This window comes from Canis lupus, chromosome 4 (genome assembly GCF_003254725.2).
Source record: "Canis lupus dingo isolate Sandy chromosome 4, ASM325472v2, whole genome shotgun sequence".
Classification (NCBI taxonomy): Eukaryota; Metazoa; Chordata; class Mammalia; order Carnivora; family Canidae; genus Canis; species Canis lupus.
This window is the reverse complement of record NC_064246.1, coordinates 87327619-87347041: the sequence shown is the minus strand read 5'-3', so window position 1 is coordinate 87347041 and position 19423 is coordinate 87327619. Positions and strand designations below refer to the sequence as shown.

General features: G+C 53.9%; 1 protein-coding gene across 4 annotated transcripts in view; it reads right to left on the bottom strand.

Moving 5' to 3' along the window:
- The window catches only part of RETREG1 (reticulophagy regulator 1), a 120821-nt gene that overhangs the window by 39871 nt on the left and 61527 nt on the right, over nt 1-19423 (bottom strand). Inside the window, exon 1 of one of the 4 annotated variants that reach the window (XM_025436386.3) lies at nt 688-2136. The exons of the other annotated variants lie outside the window; for them this stretch is intronic. Coding sequence (XP_025292171.1) covers nt 688-722 — 35 coding nt within the window. The 5' untranslated portion in view covers nt 723-2136. Of the gene's footprint in view, nt 1-687; nt 2137-19423 lie in introns of those variants that run through there. 4 annotated transcript variants of the gene reach the window in all.

Here is a 19423-nt window from a genome sequence, read left to right as displayed (position 1 = left end):
GCGGGTGCGCGGGAGTCACTGCCGCTTCCTTGCCGGCTCCGGCTCCGTCCTCCCCCTCAGGAGCCCCGACGCGCTGCAGGTGGGGGCCCAACGCCTCCCATTTCCCAAGAGAAGCGCGGTGGCGGGACCAAGGGGAGCCGTGGCAAAACGGGAACGTCGGTCTAACCCGGCATGTTCAAACACTTGACACAACGTTCCCCAGCGTGGATTTCCGGCAACCGTCACGTAAAGTCAAAAATCAAAGGCTGAACGACTCAAACTGAATCAAACTGAACGACTAAACGCAGGACTCTACTTCTTATTTTATACTTTAATAGGATCCCTCCCACTCCTAGTAGCCGTTTACCGTAGGAATAGACGTAGACACACGAGCACACTTCACATCCGCCACTATAATTATCGCTATTCCAACATTCTAGGCGGTAGACGGGGAAACACGGGTAAAGTCTCAGGCCACCCCCTTCCTCATTCAAGAAAAACACTTACTTGCGTATGTTTCTAAGCGTCTATTAAGCCAAGTTTACGTTTCCCGCTTCACGCTAAAGAGAACTCGGTTTCCTGGAAATGAGGGGTTGCATTCTTCCTTCTTTAACTTCAAACTACTTTCGAAATTAGTGATAAGGTCTTTAAAAAGACAACCAGCCCATAAAACAGACTCGAGAACAAGTCAACATAGATCGGAATTACCTTTGGCCTGGTCCAGTGTCGTCACCTTCAGGCATTTCTGTCCTGTAAGAACAATGAGCGAGTGGACGGGGCTGCGGCACCCGTGTGCCACCGGGACTTCACTCGCCAGCAACAATGAGGAGGGAAGGTTCCCGGGCGTCACGTCCTCTCCTTTGCGGACAAAAAGCTCTCCCCCCCTTATTCAGAAAGTAGGTGTTTACAAACTTCCAGAGCACCTGCCTGCCTTGAATGAAGCCGAGCGCCGGGTTATTATGACCGTCCCCTTCTAAAAATAAATAGGTCACCTCTTACTCCCGGGACCGTGAGGGCCGCTGGGAGCAAGCATTTTCTCCCCAGTGGTGTGAGAAGGTGTCACCGCCCAGCTATTAACCTTTATTGGGATGACTTCACGTAGACCTGCCCACTCTTTCTCTTTCCTTCTTTTTTTTTTCCTCCTTCCCCCCTGGCATGACAAGGCACCCACGGAAGGGCGGCCTACAGCCTCAGCCTGGCCTATCGGATCTCGGACTCGCAGTGGGAGGCTGGGGCGGAGCGACACGGGCCGTGCGTGCCAGGGCTGGGAGCCTTGTTTGTTCTGAGAGTGCTCAGCCACCCAGCAAAACATCGTTGACTCAAAAGGAAAAACACACACGCCAAGAAACAACTGTGTTTTCAGGGACACTGTTTTGCAAGAAAATCCTTCTGTGGGTCATCTAGATTTCCCAACCCGGAGTGAGTGTGCACACAGGCGAGTCCGTGTGCTCCGCTGGGCAGCAGGGCTTCTCCCGCGGACCTCCCTCTGTCATCAGGGAGCAGCCTGACGCTGGCACGCGGCCGCGCTGTGTGCCTGGGATATTTTTATAGCCTGGCTCATCACCACATACGAGTCACCAGCCACCCAGTACCCTCAGTGGCTGCAGCTCCTAAGAGCAGGACACGATCGCTTCAGCTCTTCTTGCTTCCAAAGAGGCTACAAGAAGGTGGTCAAAAGGTACAAAGTTCCAGTTAGAAAATAAGTCTGTCCTGGGGATGCAAAATGTATGGCTTGGTCACTGTGGCCAACAGCACCGCACCTCGTATTCCAGAGGTGCTGAGCGGGGCCCCGGGGGCTCAGCGGTTGAGCGTCTGCCTTGGGCTCAGGGCGTGACCCCGGGGTCCCGGGATCGGGTCCCACGTCGGGCTCCCTGCATGGAGCCTGCTTCTCCCTCTGCCTGGGTCTCTGCCTCTCTCTGCGTCTCTCATGAATAAATAAAATATTTTCTTTAAAAAAAAGGTGCTGAGGAAGATGATCTTAAAAGTTCTCATCACAAGAAAATAATTGTTACCGTGTGTTATTACGGGGATCACTTTCCAACGCACTCGGGTATCACATCCCTGTGCCGTGTGCCTGAAACTAATGTACTAGGTGTTAGTTATATCTCAGCAAGAAAAGGAAAGTACACCTTCCTCATTAAAAAAAAAAAAAAAAAAAAAAAGGCTAAGACAAATACGGCTGAGACTCTTTCAAATACCCTAAAAGCTTTGTATGACAAGTTAAAATGACTTTTTTTGCCCTGATTGGGAATGTCAGGTAAAGCCGTAAGGAACATCTATTTATTAGGAAACAGGACACTTTTCTTTTAAAAACGTATGCGTTGGGATCCCTGGGTGGCGCGGCAGTTTGGCGCCTGCCTTTGGCCCAGGGAGCAATCCTGGAGACCCGGGATCGAATCCCACGTCGGGCTCCCGGTGCAGGGAGCCTGCTTCTCCCTCTGCCTGTGTCTCTGCCCCCCTCTCTCTCTCTCTGTGACTATCATAAATAAATAAATAAATAAATAAATAAATAAATAAATAAATAAATAAATAAATAAAAATTTAAAAAAAATAAAATAAAAAATAAAAACGTATGCGTTCCATCATCGCTACACAGCAATGCGTATTTAGCGTACGTCTTACATTTACACGTGTGATTTCTAGCGCATTGAAGAATTGACTAGGTGTCATTCTGTATGTTGGTGAATTGAATTTAAATCAGAAAAAAAAGAATAAATACTAAATAAATAAATAAATAAATAAACAAATAAATAAATAAATAAATAAAATAAAGCAAGCTGAGATGGAATGCTAAAAAAAAGGGAAAGAAGGCCAGACGGCCCGGGCCCTGCCGTGTTTCAGACCGTGTGACACGTGCACGTGGTCACTGTGGCTGTTCGCTTCAACCTCGCTCAAGACCTAAAGCTCCGGACCCCGGGTCCGACGTCCAGTGGGCGCAGGTGCTCCACCCCGGGAGGCAGACCCTGACGGCGCGGGCCCAGGGGGCGGCTGTGCAGGCCCAGGTCCCACCCAGGGGCCCCCCGCCCGGGACACAGCCCCGGGGGAGGCCACCGTGGGGTGTGGGAGCCGGCCAGGGCCCAGAGGGATGCAGCAGTGACCACACTGTCATGGTCGGACGGCCCTTCAGCCCACGGGCACTCAGGACGGGCCCCCCGCGAACACAGCCGCGTGCGTTAGCTCACGGGTGCCACGCGGGCCCCCGGGTCCCCGTCCGCGGGCGTGTGTTGGGTTCTGCGACTCATGAGGACGAGGACGGGAGCAAGGGCGGCCGGGGTAAGGGGACCCTCGGGCCGCGCGGGGGCTGTGACACCGCGGTCACTGGCGCCCTGCAGTCCCGGGCATCCCACACGAGGACTCAGCACGTGCACGCGGGGCCCCGAGGCCCGGCCGCCCACCACTCAGACGCCCGCAAAGTGAGGTGACCGGTGAGCACAGGTGGGGACACACCCCAGCGCCCGGTGTTCTTGGCACTCCTGCAGCTGAAGATGCAGCACGGCCACGCGTGCAGGCGACAGCTCCCGGGACTGGTCCCCAGGCACTTCCACCGCAGGCTCTGTGTGCATCGTCCTCCCGGATGCGCTCGCACTTTTAGCGACGCACACTAGACACTTCCCCTGTTTTGTGCTTTAGTCCTAGACTCTGTGAGCTGAGAAAGCCACTGCCGCTCCAAAGCTGGTCACCGACCTTTCTTGGAACTGCTGCTTCTTTTCACATAATCACCGGTCTGAGTTTTTTCTTCCCACTCTCCTATAACCGCTTAGGCTAAGGCTCTGGAACATTCTATCACAGACACTAGGAGGGACTCTCCCTTTCTTGGAGGCCACAAGGCAGTGTCAGCAGAAATGGCCAAGTTGTGGGTGCGGGTGTCACTGGTGGACAGAAGATGATGACTAAGCCAGGAGAGGTACCTGTCGCTAAGCTGGCCTAACAGAATTCTCGCTGAAGGCAGGCCAGGCCGACGGGACATCACCGGGGGGTGCCGGGTAAGGAGGAATTCGGTCAGAGACGGCGGGTGACCAGACACTAAGGGGGACGGATTCTCGCCAAACTGACCTGACGGGATTCCTGCTAACACTGGGTTCTCGAGGGGGCACCTGGCAGGTGACTCTCCATCTCAGGGCTGTGAGTGCGAGCCCTGGGTTGGGTGCAGAGATGACTTCAATAAACACTTAAGAAAAAAAAAAAACCCAAACTGGGTTCCTGAGAACATGCCCAAGGGTATAGCCTAGCAGCCGAAGAGCTCAGAGGAGGCGGACCAGCATTTGATCGAAGAGCGAGTCTTGTCACCTCCTAAGAATAAGCACATTTGGATTTCTTCTCTCGGCGCTCACCGCTACATCGCGAGTGGACCCTCTGAGCCACAGCATCCAACACGGCAGCCGCCGAGCACAGGCCTGTGGCTGGTGCAGACGCTGAAGGCGCGGGAGAAGAAACAGAACGTGAAACATCCCATCGCTAAGTTTCATATTGACCACGTGTGGAAATGATAATATTTTGGGCGTATCAGTTAAATAAAATATTAAAATTAATTTCACCTGTTTTTTTTTTAATTTAATGTGGCTTCTGGGAATTTTAAATTATGTACGTAGCTCGCATTGTATTTCTAGTGGTCTGTATAGCTCTAGGGCCTTGATTCTCTACCTCTCTGCCAGAATTGGTTTAAGTTAGACACAAAACAAGTTACAGTGAGATGCGACTGGCTGGTAACACAATCTTACCAACTGTCTCAGAAACATTTCCAGAATCGCTGTTTTTGGCCAGGGAGGGGGGTGGAGAGAGACAGGGAGGGAGGATCTACAGCCAGCGTGGAGCCCGAGGCAAGGCTCAACCTCAAGATCCTCACATCATGACCTGAGCCCGAACCCAGGATCGGATGCTCAACTGACGGAGCCACCCAGGTGTCCCCTGGAAAAGCGGGGAAGGGTAGAGATTTGCAAAAAGACAACGATTAGGACGGTATTAAGCAGAGTCCCTGAAGCATTTGCTCCGTATGCTACTGTCTTCTGCATCCCACCTTCCCTCCAGCCTCTGGGGACAAGAACAAGATCCCGTAAGTAACTCCTTTAAGGCCAGGCTCCATCCTGAGTTCTCCATTCCCTTCGCTCTCTTCTCCAATATGTGCCACCAATTATCCCATCTCCTCCGTTTTTTTTTTTTTTAAGATTTTATTTCTTTACTTAATTAAATTAATTAATTAATTATTTGAGACAGAGCATGAGCAGGAGAGCAGACTCCCCATTAAGCCGGGAGCCCGATGTGGGGCTCGACCCCCGGGCCCTGGGATCGTGACCTGAGCTCATGGGAGACGCTTCACCGACTGAGCCACCCAGGCGCCCCAACCCATCTCCTTGCTGGTTCAGGACCCTCTCGAATTCTACTGGCTCTTTCCTTCAGGCACAAACACATCCAGGCCTCTTCCAGAGACCACGTCAGTGACCACACATCTCCTTCTAGTTACTGATCTGTCTTCTGTCCTTTACGGCCGAAGGCCCTGACCCGTGGCCTGTGGTCGTCACTGCTCACCAGTGACAGCCTACCTTCTGCCCCCACCACGACCCTGGCACCGCTCTTCAAATGCAGCTGATGCTTACTATTCATCTCATCTGACGAGGCCTCCTGGCGGCACCTCACTGCGGCCCACTTCCCTCTGCCCTGGTGCCAACCCCATGCCCGGCTCTAAGCTCCACTTTTTGTGCCCAACTCCAGCTTCTCTCAACGTTGCTTCTTGGTCTCTCTAGGTGGCCCTCTTCTGGCTGGCTCTCCGACGCTGGTGACCTTGAGGGCAGGGCTGCCCCACTCTTGGCCCCTCTAATCCGCAGGCCAGGGCTGCCCCTTGAACCTGCTCCCAGGTGCTGCTGATGCTGTTGGCGGGGAACCCACACCTTGAGAGCACGGACAGCGTGCTCACTGCCCCCTCCCGTTTCCTGCTATACGATCTCCCGAGGAAATCTCTCTTCCCAGATTCTAACCCCCACTTCGATGCCCAAACCCATATTCCGTGCCACACACACCCCAGAATTCCAAGCTCACGTCCTACCGCCCACCAGCTGTGGCACACAGGAGCTGCCTCTAACTAGCTCATGGCAACGGTTCCTATCCCTTCCCTCCCGTGTTCAGTGATATAAAGTAGGTAGTTTGAGTCAGTCACGGTGGTGGCATTTACACCACGGGCGCTGGCAAATCAGCCATCTCATCACTACCCACCGTGAGTTGTTCAAAATTTACCCCCACACCACCGATTTCTAACCACCTTAACCTGTGCTACATTAAGCAAGGAGGCCATTAGATCGAGATGGTTCTCACGCTCTAGCATCCTGCCCAAATGCAAGCCTAAGTGCCTCACGGCTGACCTAAGGATGGCCAATCACGAGCAGCCAGTAGACCTTCCCAAATAAGGCAACCACTTGCCCTATCGTCAATCAAATAATTGCCTTGCTTGGCTTCTACCAGAGTCTTTGCCCTGGCTCTGTCAGGGGCGTGCTCCTAACCACTTCCAGCTTGGTGCCACCTGATTCAAACCGATTTTGGGGGCACATAAACTCTTACAATGTATAATGTGCCTTGGCTTATCCTTTAACTCCTGGAGGTCCCACAGGGATCTCCAAAAAGCAGATCCAAAGAGGACCCACCATCTCTGCAACCTGCCCCTCCCTGAAGCTTTTCTATTTCTTCTCCCATTTCTTTCCTTTTTAAGAAAAGTAACCCCTCATATCATTCTCAACCCCTGTATTCTGATGCATTTTCTCCATTAAAATTTAGCAATATCTCACTTTACTGTCTGCTTACATCTCTGCTATCTGAATCCGACCCTCCCACAGCAGGCAACGAGCCTTCCCGTGTCCCAGCGATAGCACAAAGCAAGGGAGAGTCAGCTCCTAGAACAAGCTAGTGTTCTTAGGATTTATTATTGGTGAATGTAAGTTATGTAAGTGAAGAAATGTTCCAAATGGTCAACAGGGGCAGAAAAATGGGAGCCGTATGCTCTCTTCCCTCTCCCTCACCCACAGAGAAGGCTCTCACCATCAGCTCTAACACTGAGCTGTTTGTAATCCACCCTGAGGTTCTCTGCTCGCTGTGTTTTTTGTATTAGTTCAGTCTGCTCCCATCTGCTGCCTAGGCTAAGGGCAGCCAAATGCTTGTGATCAAATATTCTGAACAGTACATGCCCTGCAAAGATACTGTGCAATTACAAGTTACAAGCATTTTTTTTGTTATAAGCATTTTTGTTACATTTTTAAAATATTTTTTTTAATTTATTCATTTGAGAGAGAGACAGAGGGAGAAGCAGCAGCAGACTCCCCACTGAGCAGGAAGCAGGAATGGGGGCTCGACCCCAGGACCCCGAGATCATGACCTGAGCTGAAGGCAGATGCTTAACCATCTGAGCCCCCCAGGCGCCCCAGGATTGATTTATTTTAAGGAGAAAGAGGGAGACAGAGAGTACGTGCCACAGGAGCTGGGGGAGCAGCAGAGGGGGAGGGAGAGGAACAATCCTGAGCAGACTCCACGCTGAACACAGAGCCCGATATGGGGGTGGATCCCACAACCTCGAGATTATGACCTAAGCCAAAACCAAAAGTCAGACACCCAACCAACTGGGCTACCCGGGCACCCCCCAAGCATATATATTTTTCAATACCATGTTATTTGTAAATATTTTATGTACCTCATAAATCATGCAAAGAAATTCTAAATGTAGAGAGAAATAGATATAAGCGTCTTTAGTAGTACAAAAACCCCAACAACCTAAAGGCCTATCGATAAACAGTTAACTGAAGTTTGGTGCAATGAAATTCCATGCTGCTGCTAAAAAAGATGAGGTTGTCATAAAAATCTTCCCATGATATGGTGAGCTAAAATGGAATACAAAAGGTGTTTAGTCCTATTTATGTAAAAATATACATTTGTAGATTGATGAAGACATCTGGAAAGATATGTAGGAAGACAGGGAAACGGGGCAACCCAGGTGGCTCAGTGGTTGAGCACCTGTCCTCAGCCCAGGGCTTGACCCCGGGGTCCCGGGATCGAGTCCCACATCGGGCTCCCTGCATGGAACCTGCTTCTCCCTCTGCCTGTGTCTCTGCCTCTCTCTCTGTGTCTCTCATGAATAAATAAGATCTTAAAAAAGAAAAAAAGAAGACAGGGAAACTTAGAAGAGGGGAGTGGGGGGAAGAGGAAGGAGAAGTATCTCAAAGGATCTACACTGAATCATGGTTTTTCTCCCCTGGTTTAAGGAAACAATGAATATTTTCCATTTTATTCCTTTTGCTTGTCCGTGTTTTCCGTTTTTCAGTAACAAGGGCATACATTGCTCTTACAAGAAAAAAAGTTATTTTAAATACAAAAAAAACAGTTGACTTTTTAATGGAAGCGGAATTTTTCTGTGGCTTCTGTCATTAATGAAAAGTATCTTAAAAAAAAAAAATCTGTGCTCTTTCACCTGGGAAACAAGGCCTTCCGAAGCACATCCCCAGCGGACCTCTCCGCTCCGGATCTGCTCTTGAGCCAACCCACTAACAGTCTCGGTCTTTGAGGAGTTAACTCTTTGGTAGCAGACAGGTGCTGGTTGCAAGGAGGAGGAAAAGAACACCCACGTGAGCCTTCCCTTCACCCAGTGACTCAAAAGTGTAGGGAGTCCCTTTCCCCACCTTCCTCCTCTCCCACCAGACTTCCAGTGTTGCCAACAGAGAACGTTTGCCATGAAAATTCAGGGTACATATTATGCACTTTGCAGAAGTAGACTAGTGGTATGGAACTACTATCAAAGCCAGTATATTTTTGGAATGAGGTTAAAAAAGAACATTTTTTTCTTTAGATTAAAAAAAAGAGAGAGAGAAAAAAAAAATCAAGGGATCAAGTGACCCTGTGTGTATGTGGTGTGAATCACAGCACTCAGCAATGATGGAAAATGTGATGAACGGTGGCCCTGTACGCGCTAATGAGAGAGATGGTCCCCTCTCTCTTGCTCTCTGGTTGGCGGAATCATACTGAGACTTGGCCTAGATCGGTGACTTTCAGAGCAATGAAAACTCCCCCCCCCCCCCCAAATGCTATAACAGACTTTAGTATATCAAAGACACAATAACCAAAAAGCATTACTCAGGCTGAAAGGGGCGGGCAGGGCACGGACACAGGACCTCAATCCCTCCCCCCCAAAGGCAGCCCCTGAATCGCGTCCTTGGAAATTCAGAGTTGCTCAAGATACCGTGGAAAAGCTGTGACCTAGATCATCAGCCCGAAAGAGAAAGTGGGAACCTTTTTCCTCCGTCTCTTTTCATAATAATGAGAACAGAATCAACCCAGTTACCCATTTTATCCTTTTACTTTTTTAAGCTTAGCACATGGAGTGTTTTCTTCAAATTTCTTCTCATCCAGAAATAGCTGGCACTCTCACACCAAGACCCAGAGCCCCCAAAGTCCCTGCCCTCCAGCTTTTCTGCTCGACCTTCACCCTTTTCTGGGGGTATCACTGCAGTCAACCTATCTCCCGGCCTAGGACAGTCCCCAGCTGCACCTCGTGTCCTGGTATGATTAGTAACAGACCCCTTCGTGCTCATCAATGTACCCGTTCAGGCCACCAACTGCAGGACCCACTGCCTCACCATGTCTTAGCCCTATTTGTTGGGACTTCCTCTTTGTGCATCTGTGCTGTGGGGTCACATAATTTGTTACCATCTCAATAGGGACCCCGCCTGGACCCAGCTTTGCCACAGACACTCAGGTTGGCCAGCGGGTGCCGCTCACACCTTTCCAGTCTGGTCCGTGCTACAGCCGCCATCTCACCCTGCCGTGGGTTGAGCTGGGCCCCACCTCCAAAGTGGTGTGATGAAGCAAAGCTGCCTGGAAAGGATGGTTTAGATATGACACAGCGCAGCTGCCCAGGGGATGCTGGAGAAGCCGGCCGGCCTGGAAGAGAGGAGATGGCCAGGAGGGGAAGGACAGCAAAATGGGGGAAGAGTCAGCAAATGGCAGGAGGGGAAAGGGGGTGAGGGGGTGGGGTAGAAAAGCTAACAAGGAACACCGTAAAGCTCAGTCAAGAGCCTCCGAGAGGGGCGTCCTGCACCAGCTGGTCTCTATGGGGGCATCGGAAAGCCTTCCGGATCAAATGTTTCTTTAAAAAAGTTCATCATGCAGTAGACGCTTGAACAACATGGGTCCACTTATATGTGAAATTTTTCCCGACAAATATGGTACAGGACTGAAAATGTATTTTCTTTTCTTTTTAGAGAGAGACCGTGTAAATAGGAGGGAGGGGTGGGGGAGAGGGAGAGGGTGGGAGAGAATCTCAAGTAGACTCCGTGCTCGGCGCAGAGCCGATGGGGGCTCGATCCCACGACCCCGAGATCACGACCTGAGCTGAGATCAAGAGTCGGACACCGCCGACTGGGCCCCTCAGCCACCCCTTATGATTTCCTTAACGACATTTTCTTTTCTTTGGCACTTTGTTGTAGGATCACAGCAGATGACCCATAGAACACACAACATACGCTTTAACCAGCTGTTCGTGTTATCGGTGAGGCCTCTGGTCCATAGTAAGCTACTAGCAAAGTTTTTGAGGGAGTTACAAGTTCTAGCTGGACTTATCAGCTGCGTAGGGGACCGGCGCCCCTAACGCTCACTTTGTTCGAGGGTCAACTGTCTGTTGTTCATTTTTAATTTGTGATACTTCGGAGTTAACGGCCTCTGGGATCCAAGAAGCAAAGCGTGAACCCTGCAGAGGAGCCTGCGGAGGAGCCGCGGGTTCACAGCAGGACGCCGGGCAGGCGGCTGGGGCAGAGGAGCGGGGTGGCCGCCCACACGGGTGGGGGAGCAGCAGGAAGCCCGGACGGAAGCCAGGTGGGCGGGCAGGTGCCGGGGCCTCGGCGTCCCGTCGCCCCGCGTCCCGCGTTTCCTGGGGCCCACTTCACTGCCCTGAGCACGGCCCCCGCAGACGCTCCGTGGGAGCCGCTCTCCGAGGGCCCCGGGGCACCTGCAACTGGGTCCTGTCCCCCCACCTCCTCAGGCCTCCCCGCAACAGCTGGGGAGCATCCCGCCGACTCCGTCCTCTCTCCCTTCTCCCACCCGACCCCAACCTCCCTACACATGCGTGCGCGCACACACACACACACACACACACACGAAAGAAAAAGGAAAAAATAGAAGAAAAAACCTTTTTATAAAACTCCAGGAGGAATACACACGCTGGTAAAAATCAAAGCCGGCCGCTCTCCTTGGTTCAGGCGCGGTCCCCGGCACACGCCCGGCCTCCTGACAGCTCCAAGTCCTCGTGAGCGGCTCCGGGGTGAACGGGCTCCACCGAGGGTCTCTGGTTCCAAGAAACTCAGAGCACGCAGCCGTAGGAGACCAGGAACCCTGGCGGGCCCCGGCGCCCGAGCAGGAAATGGAAAACTTCTAAGGCCACGAACTGCAGACACGGAGGCCTGTGTGGACGGGAAGGCCGGGGGGACCCCGCAGGAGCGGCACCTGCTCTCTTGAGCTCAGAAGTCTAATGGGGACGGAGCAACCACAACCCGTTTAGGGCTTGCGGGACACTTTTGTTGTGTGTTGACCTTCCTTATCAGATTTTGCTTTTGTCAGTGTTAAAAATCAGTTTTCATTCCTTAAATAGCAACTGATAAGATGCCTCCTGGCTATACACTCACCCAGTATTGTGTGGAGAGGCCACACTGAAGCCAACACTTCTCAGCTTAACGGTCCCTACGACAGTTCGTTTGTTCTTTGTTTTTTTAAAGATTTTATTTATTTATTAATGAGAGACACACACAGAGAGAGAGAGAGAGAGAGAGAGAGGCAGAGACACAGGCAGAGGGGGAAGCAGGCTCCATGCAGGGAGCCCAACGTGGGACTCGATCCCGGGACTCCAGGATCACGCCCTGGGCCGAAGGCAGCGCTAACCCGCTTGGGCCACCTGGGCTGCCCTCATCATCATTTCCATCTGAGTTCTGAGGTTACGGGTGGGTGACCAGGACGCCTCCGAGGCCCTTAGCGCCACGCGCCATGTGGCACCCGGTGGCCTTGGCTGGGTGACCTCCCCCTGCAGACCCAGCCTGAGGGATGAGGGATCTCCCCAGACACCGAGGAACCTCGCCTCCAGGCAATGGGGTTTGGGGAAATGTGCTGTCGGGCAACATCCTGCAGCCTCTCGGTGTCTGCGGAGGAGCCAGGCCCCCGAGAAGCACCAGCAACAAGGAGAGCTGGAGCCAGCTGGTCCCGGTGGGTGGGACAGAGGGGAGCCCTCAGGCACCTGGCGCCCCACGGCCTCGCGGGTCACGGCTCCGTATGCCTCAACCCCCGGCTGATGAAGATGCACCTGGTCCCTCAGGAGCGTGGGGAGCGTGGTTTGCCTCCCTCCGGCCGCAGGCAGGGTCCCGGGTCCCGGGTGTCGGATCACCAGCACGGCAGCAGGTGTCAGAACTAGACACGGGCCCAACCGTGAGCCCTAAGGACCTCGGGGGAGGCCCGGATTCCAGTGAGGCCCTGGCGCTGCTCACGCCCAGTCCTGGCACCCAGGGCTCCTCCCCGGGAGCACACACAAACTTGTTTTAATACATGTTTAGATTTGGGAAGAATTTGAGATTTGCAGAAGCGGGACGAAGATATACAGAGGGCTCCCCGCCTCCTTGTCCTGGGTGGACATCTGTGACGCCAGGACATCTGTCACCACTAAACCCCAGCGCCGGGGCGTCACTACGGATGAAGCTCCAGACTTCACTCGCACCTCACCAACCCCGCCCACTGGTTTTTCTCTTCGGGAACCGCATCTCAGCATCTGGGGCCCCCCGTGGCACTCAGCTGTCACATGTAGTTGGCCACCTGTGGTCTGCTCAGCCCTGCCGGTCCCTCACCTTCGTGGGGCTGGAGAGGATTCTGGAGAACACCCCTCAATTCGCTGGTCTGGGGTTTTCCTCATAGTTAGACTGGGATCGTGGGCTTTAGGGGAAAAGGCGATGGACATGAAGGGGCCTTCCCCTCACGGCAGGTCAGGGGCTCATGATGTCCAGGTGACTGCTTCCTGGTGATGGCAGCGGCTCGCGCGGCTCTGGCAGCGTCCAGGTCTCTCCACTGCGAGGTCCCCATTGGTCCCCTCCAGGCTGCGGGATGGGGGCCGAGGCCGAGTCTAGGTCTCTGCACTGTGAGGTCCCCATTGGCCTCTCCACGCCGCGGGATGGGGGCTGAGGCCGGGCCAAGCAGGAGGGAGCGAGGCCCGGGGCAGGACAGCAGGGTTTGGAGTCTCTCTACGAAGCACCTCCGTCACCTCCCCGACCGCGCACCCCATCCATCCATCGTGTCGCCGAGGACTCACCGATCCAGCCCTGTCACGGGTCACGCTGTCCCCGCGGCTCCAGCCTCATGCGGGTTTCCGCCCACCTGCCCTCTCTGCTGACCCCCCCAACCCCCGGGAGCTGGAGAGGCCGCCTCACCGCCCTCTTGGCACCACTCCCCTCACCTTCCCAGCCCCGGCCTGCACCGTCCGCTGAGCCCGGGCCACCGCAGCGGCCCCAGGACCCGCAACACTCCCTGCTCCTTCCCACTCCACGTCAGCAGCGGCCAGGAGGGGACACCAGGCCCCGAGCCGGCAGTCACGGGTGGCCTGGCCCCAGCAACAAAGGCCCGAGTGAGCGCCCACGTCCAGGGACGCATGCACAGCGGCGCGGTGTGCACCCCTCCTGGGCGTGAGCAGCATCCCCGGGGCGAGCGGAGAGCACGTGCGAGCCTCGTCCAGGGTGTCCCCGTGAGAGCCGTTCACGACCTGCCCTGTTTCGTCCCCACCCTGATGAGACCTCCAGGGTCAAAGTCAAGCTCAGGTTTCCCTTCCGGGTGTGCTGCTTGTCCTTACCTTTCATGTTTCTTTCCTGTTGTGAGTATTAGAGGAAGTTCACGGTCTAAAAATGGAAACGACACTTGGCTGGGTTACCTGCACCTACTTTTAGCATCAAACCATGGCAACGCCACACACGGTCCCTCATAAATTTCTGTGGCGCATCCACACTGCCAGATGCCGCTTTCAATCCACTTATTTATACCCAATGAGAATTGTTTATATCAAACGTGACTTAATGAGACCATGAAATCACAAGTCGTACCGAAAACAGCAGAGGGTAATGACTCGTCTGGGACCCCCCACCCCCGATCCAGCTTCCGTGTCCGTCACGAGCAGTTAAAGTCCAAAATCACCTCAAGTCCTAAATACAAGTGAAGAGCAAGGGACACGCCATGTCGGAGGCTGGGACACAGGACAGGAAGCACCGGCTGCAGAGAGATGTGCGAGAGGGGACACTGTGGGTACGCGGGTTTTCCAGGAGGACGAGTCTCCTTGTCCCATGAAAACACAACTGCCATCAAGTAAGGAGAGGGACAGGGAGTCTCACCGAGACGAGAAGGAGGTGTTCCCAGGCCCTTCACTATTTACAGACCCTGAACAAAAGCAAGGCTCCTCCCAGGAGGGCTGTTATCAGGGTTCATTCCCAAAGGGGGACCTGGCGGGTAACAGTCATCCCTTTAAAACATGCTTTGTGTTTACTTGAACTTATCCCTGAAAAAGAGGATGTGGCCACATGCCTGTGCTCTAAGCTGGTCATACACTCGGGCTGTGCATTCAATTTCTATTCATTCATTCATTCATTCATTCATTCATTCATTCATTAGAGACCTGGAGAGAGAGGCAGAGACACAGGCCGAGGGAGAAGCAGGCTCCCTATGGGAAGCCCAATGTGGGACTCAATCCCAGGACCCCGGGGTCACGCCCTGGGCCGAAGGCAGGTGCTCAACCACTGAGCCCCCCGGGGGCCCCTGTGTGTTCAGTTTCTTTACTGTGAACAGAAAAGTGCCCGGGGAAGAGGAACGGCAGAAATGACACCCATCAATGCGAGTCTGGGAAGCTCTTAGATGTCATAGAGGTTACCTGATGGAATTGGTAAATAAAAATAACAAGTAACATAATTAAAGAGAAAGAAAAAGGCATTTATCAGATTTCATACTTACTTGGGGGGTGTGACCTCACAATTGAAGGGGCGGTTACTGTAAATACGCCTTCCGGAAATTGATTTTAAAAGAGGTGGGGGAGGGTAGCCCCAGTGGCGCAGCAGTTTAGCGCCGCCTGCAGCCCAGGGCGTGATCCTGGGGACCTTGGATCGAGTCCCACGTCGGGCTCTCTGCATGGAGCCTGCTTCTCCCTCTGCCTGTGTCTCTGCCTCTCTCTCTCTCTGTCTCTATGAGTAAATAAATAAAATCTTTAAAAAATAAAAAATAAAAGAAGTGGGGGGATGGGGGAAAGAGGGGATGCGGGTGAAGGAGGGCACCTGTCGCGAGCACCAGGCGATGTGTGCGGGCGTGGAATCACTACGTTTACACCTGCGACTAGTGTAACACTGTGTGTTAACTACACTTGAATTATACTAATACAAAAAAAATAAATTTACTGAGAAAGTGATATAGTAAGTGGTTGTCCATGATGAAGACTGGCGGACAGGTCGGTGGCTGCCCGAGGCAGGGGGTGGAGAGGTTGGGTGAAGGCAGGCAAAGTGCACAAACTTCCAGTCACAGGACAAAGCAGTCCCGGGAACAAAGCGCAGCATGATGACGGCAGCTAACAATACTCTAGATTCGTTAGGAGGGGAGATTTGAAGACTTCTCATCCCATGGAAGAAAAATCTGTAACTACATGCGATGATGGGTGTTAACTAATCTTACTGTGATCATCATTTTGCAAGGATACATATCGAACCATTATGTCGTAATGTGAAGCTCACACAACGTTCTACATCAGTTATATCTCAGTAAGACTGGGGAAAAAGATAAAACAAAACAAAAAAAATGGGCCGATCAAAACAGTTGTTTATGGCTTGGTTGGTGTGACTTCCGGCGACCGATTTTCTCAAGTCCTCCATCACCATCTCAGGAGTGATGACAATTTATTCTGGCAAATACGTTACTCTCAGAAAGTGGCCCTAGTTTAAATAAAATGGACGTGAGGGGAGGAATAGCAGCATTTTCAAGCTAACATGGGACGTAAACGTGAGTTTATATTATGAACCTAACTAAATCAGAGAACAGTGGTTTTTCCAGTGGTCACGATCACTACGAGTAGAACGGGCCCTTTAAATTCATATGCCCGGAAGCCCATAAGATCCAGGGGGCCAAAAGCTCTTTTTGGATCCCGGCAGCCGGGAGGGTACCCCACAGCCAAGGTCCCCCCTGGCTGGCACACGCCGCTTTCTGAGTGGAAGGGAAAGTCATGGGGGGGGGGGGGGACAGCTAGCTGTGGCTGTTGAGCAGGACCTGCTCTTGGTGATGGAGGGAAGCCCAGGGCCAGCTGGGGCGAGAGCCGGCGTGGCCTCAGGGAGAGGATGCTGGGGGAAGGGGTGCCGGGGACGCACCCCAGGAAGGGAGCCCCGCAGTTCTACTGATGGACACAACTTAAGAGACACACAGAGTGGAAGCCAGGAGAACCCCCATCTACTCACTTGAACACTCAATTCTTTTTTTTTAAATATGTTATTTATTCATTCATGAGAGACACACAGAGAGAGGCAGAGACACAGGCAGAGGGAGAAGCAGGCTCCACGCAGGGAGCCCGACGTGGGACTCGATCTGGGACCCTGGGGTCACGACCTAAGCTGGAGGCAGGTGCCAAACCGCTGAGCTCCCCACAGATTCCCCCCTGAACACTCAATTCTGAAGCAAATCTACTGGCAACAGGGTGCCTGACATACCAAATGGGTGGAAGACCTTTCTGTCAATGGCCAGACAGTATTTCCAGGTTTGTGGGCCGTATGGTCTCTCCACAACCACTCAACCCCGCTGCTGTTAACACAGACAATACGTAGGGATGCGTGCAGGCCGTAGTTTGCCAACCCCTGTACTTTACACGCATGCACACCCCCATGAATTATAAAAGAATGTGTGTCTGTTTATGATTGATTAAAGGAAACCAGGTGGAAAGAACTATTACCCCCAGATTACTAGTGATTATCTCTATGATTGTCTCCTTTTGTCTGCACTCTTTTGTGTATTTTCAAGACTTTTCCCATGTGTGTATTCCTTTTGTAATCAGGTAAAAATCTACAAATTAAAAGAAGCAAAGTCTAAAATTCTACTTTTAAAGTGCACAAAGGAAAGCCAAGATTTCTGGGAGTCTGTGCTTGGGTGTCATCTCACTGATCTTTTTTTTAAACTGATTATTTAATATAAAAATACTCATTAAAAAGGCCATCAGTAAACAAGCTTTACGTCGGTGGCTGACAAGAAATAAAACTGTGGCTGTTTTTCCGAGAACCAGCGGGTGCCCGTGTGAGGAATGGGGAAAGTTGTTTTTTACTGCATTGGCTGAGTCCCTGGAAAAGATTGCATCTTGAATTAGCAGCTTGACTGTCTGCTGTGCGGATAAATATTGTGTTGCTAGGACGAGACCGTCCCGCCACGTGGGTCACCCTGCACAGCATCAGCCTCTGGTCGGGTCAGGTGCAAATCAAAGCAGCGGGCCTTGCTGTCAGGCAAGTCAACAAAGCAGAAACACCCTTTCCAAGTACCAGCCTGAGTCCGTGAGGTCGCCGTCCCACCCAAGATAGCTGAGGGCTCCGGGTGGCCACGCCGCAGCAGGCCGCACCTCAGGGCAGATGTCTTGTGTCCCCGCGGCGGCAGCTGCCTTAGTGAACTGTCTCAGGCCCGTAGGCGCACCAGGGCACGCTGCCCGTCCACCCGGAGAAGCTGCGGCGTCCTTCGGGCGGAACCACCCCCAGGCTCCCCTCCGGGCCCACCCCGCGCGGCAGCAGGTTCATCTTCAACCTGTGACTCGATTGGCCTCGGTGTGGTCTAAGCACAGGCTGTGTGGCTCGGCCTGCGTCCCGAGGGCTGTGCCGTGTACGGGGACGATCGTCCTCAGAAGGCCGGGCCACCCGGCAGCTGCACGTCCCCTCTGCCCGCCCCGCCTCGGCCGCCCTGCCGGGGACCCTCACGAGCGGCTCCACGCCCGGCCCACCGCGCAGTCCGCTCCTGGGACACCCGCCCTAGCCAGTCCTCCGCGCCGCTGTGGGGTCTGGGCCCCAGCACAGGGCGCTGGTGACCACCGCCTGAGCAGTGGCATCTGGTCCCCTCACTGCGCTGGGCCCCTGTGCCTGTGAGCCCAGAGCCACCTGCCCGGGCTCTGGCCCCGCTCGATGGCGGGCTGGCCGGGCAAGCTTGGGCGAGTCACTTGACGTTTCTGGGCCGTCTCCTCTTCTGTCAAGTGGGATATCAGGAGGACTTGACACGGCATGTGTCCAGCAGTGAGGTGGCTGGATTCTGCGCCGCAGGCTGGGTGACAGTAGTCAGTCATGTGCGGAACTGAAGGGTTCACTTAAAAAAAACACCCAAGAGAGGAAGAGTTTCCGTCTCACCTTTTCCACGTTGCTCCCTCCAATCGCAATGGTCTTTCCTTTTTCAGATTTATTCAGATTATCGACACAAGGAAGGAAGGAAGGAACCTTCCAGATCTCCCGTTCCCCAATTTTGGGCCCCCCGTTACCGCCAGCCAGCCCACCCTTCGATGGCGAACGATCGTAACGGCAGCAGAGGAGGGTTTTCCATGAGCCAGGAGCTGCGGGCAGTGTTGCCTACGACCCAGAAGATGCGGGAGGAGGTAGAGAGACGCGGGGCCTGAGGTGTGCAGGCGGCTTCCTGCCCAGGCCGTGAGCCTGCCGGTGGCTGTGCCGGGGCTGTTCCCTGTCTTGGCCCCCCCGTTGCTCCCACCACAGTTCGAGACTCCTCACAGACCTTATAAATTACACAGTTTGGTGGCCAACTGCCGGCCAAGCGCTAGGAGGGCGCAGATCAGAAGTGGTCCCTGTCACCCCACGGGCCAGGCGGACAAATCCCCGAGAGGTTACAGCGCGGCGCGGGTGGTCGCTGCTGCTGGGATGGAGAGCACAGAGCGACGTGGACCCAGCAGGTGAGCGGGAGCCACGGGCCCGGGGGGCGGGCGGGCGGCACCCCTGGCAACTGGGGTCCCCCGGCTGTGCTGGGGTGCGGGCCCAGGGCTGGGGGCTGATGGCCACGGATGCCCATCAGCGGGGCCTGCAGGGCCATGAATGGGAAGCTCCATCGCCAGCACCCAGCAGGGTCCCTGTTCGCCGGCCAGGCAGTGGGCCTCATGCAGGGAGCAACCCGACTAGGAAGGCTTCCCCAGGGAAGGCCCCTTCCACCCCCCGGAAGCGCCCTTGGCCACGACGGCCCCAGGGATCGTGTCAGACCCTGCTCTGGCGCACGGGCTGCGGGGGGAGGGAGTGGACCAAGTCCCCCTCCGCCTTGGAAATCTCCCTTAAAAAGCGGACACAGGACGGCAGACACAGGCCCAGCAGGGTGCCTGCCAGCCGGTGGAGACCCCAGGACGTGGAATGTCACTGGCTTGTCACCCAACTCTCGCTCTCAAGATGGCAATGCAGTTTTCTGGAACATCAGAGGTTTCGTC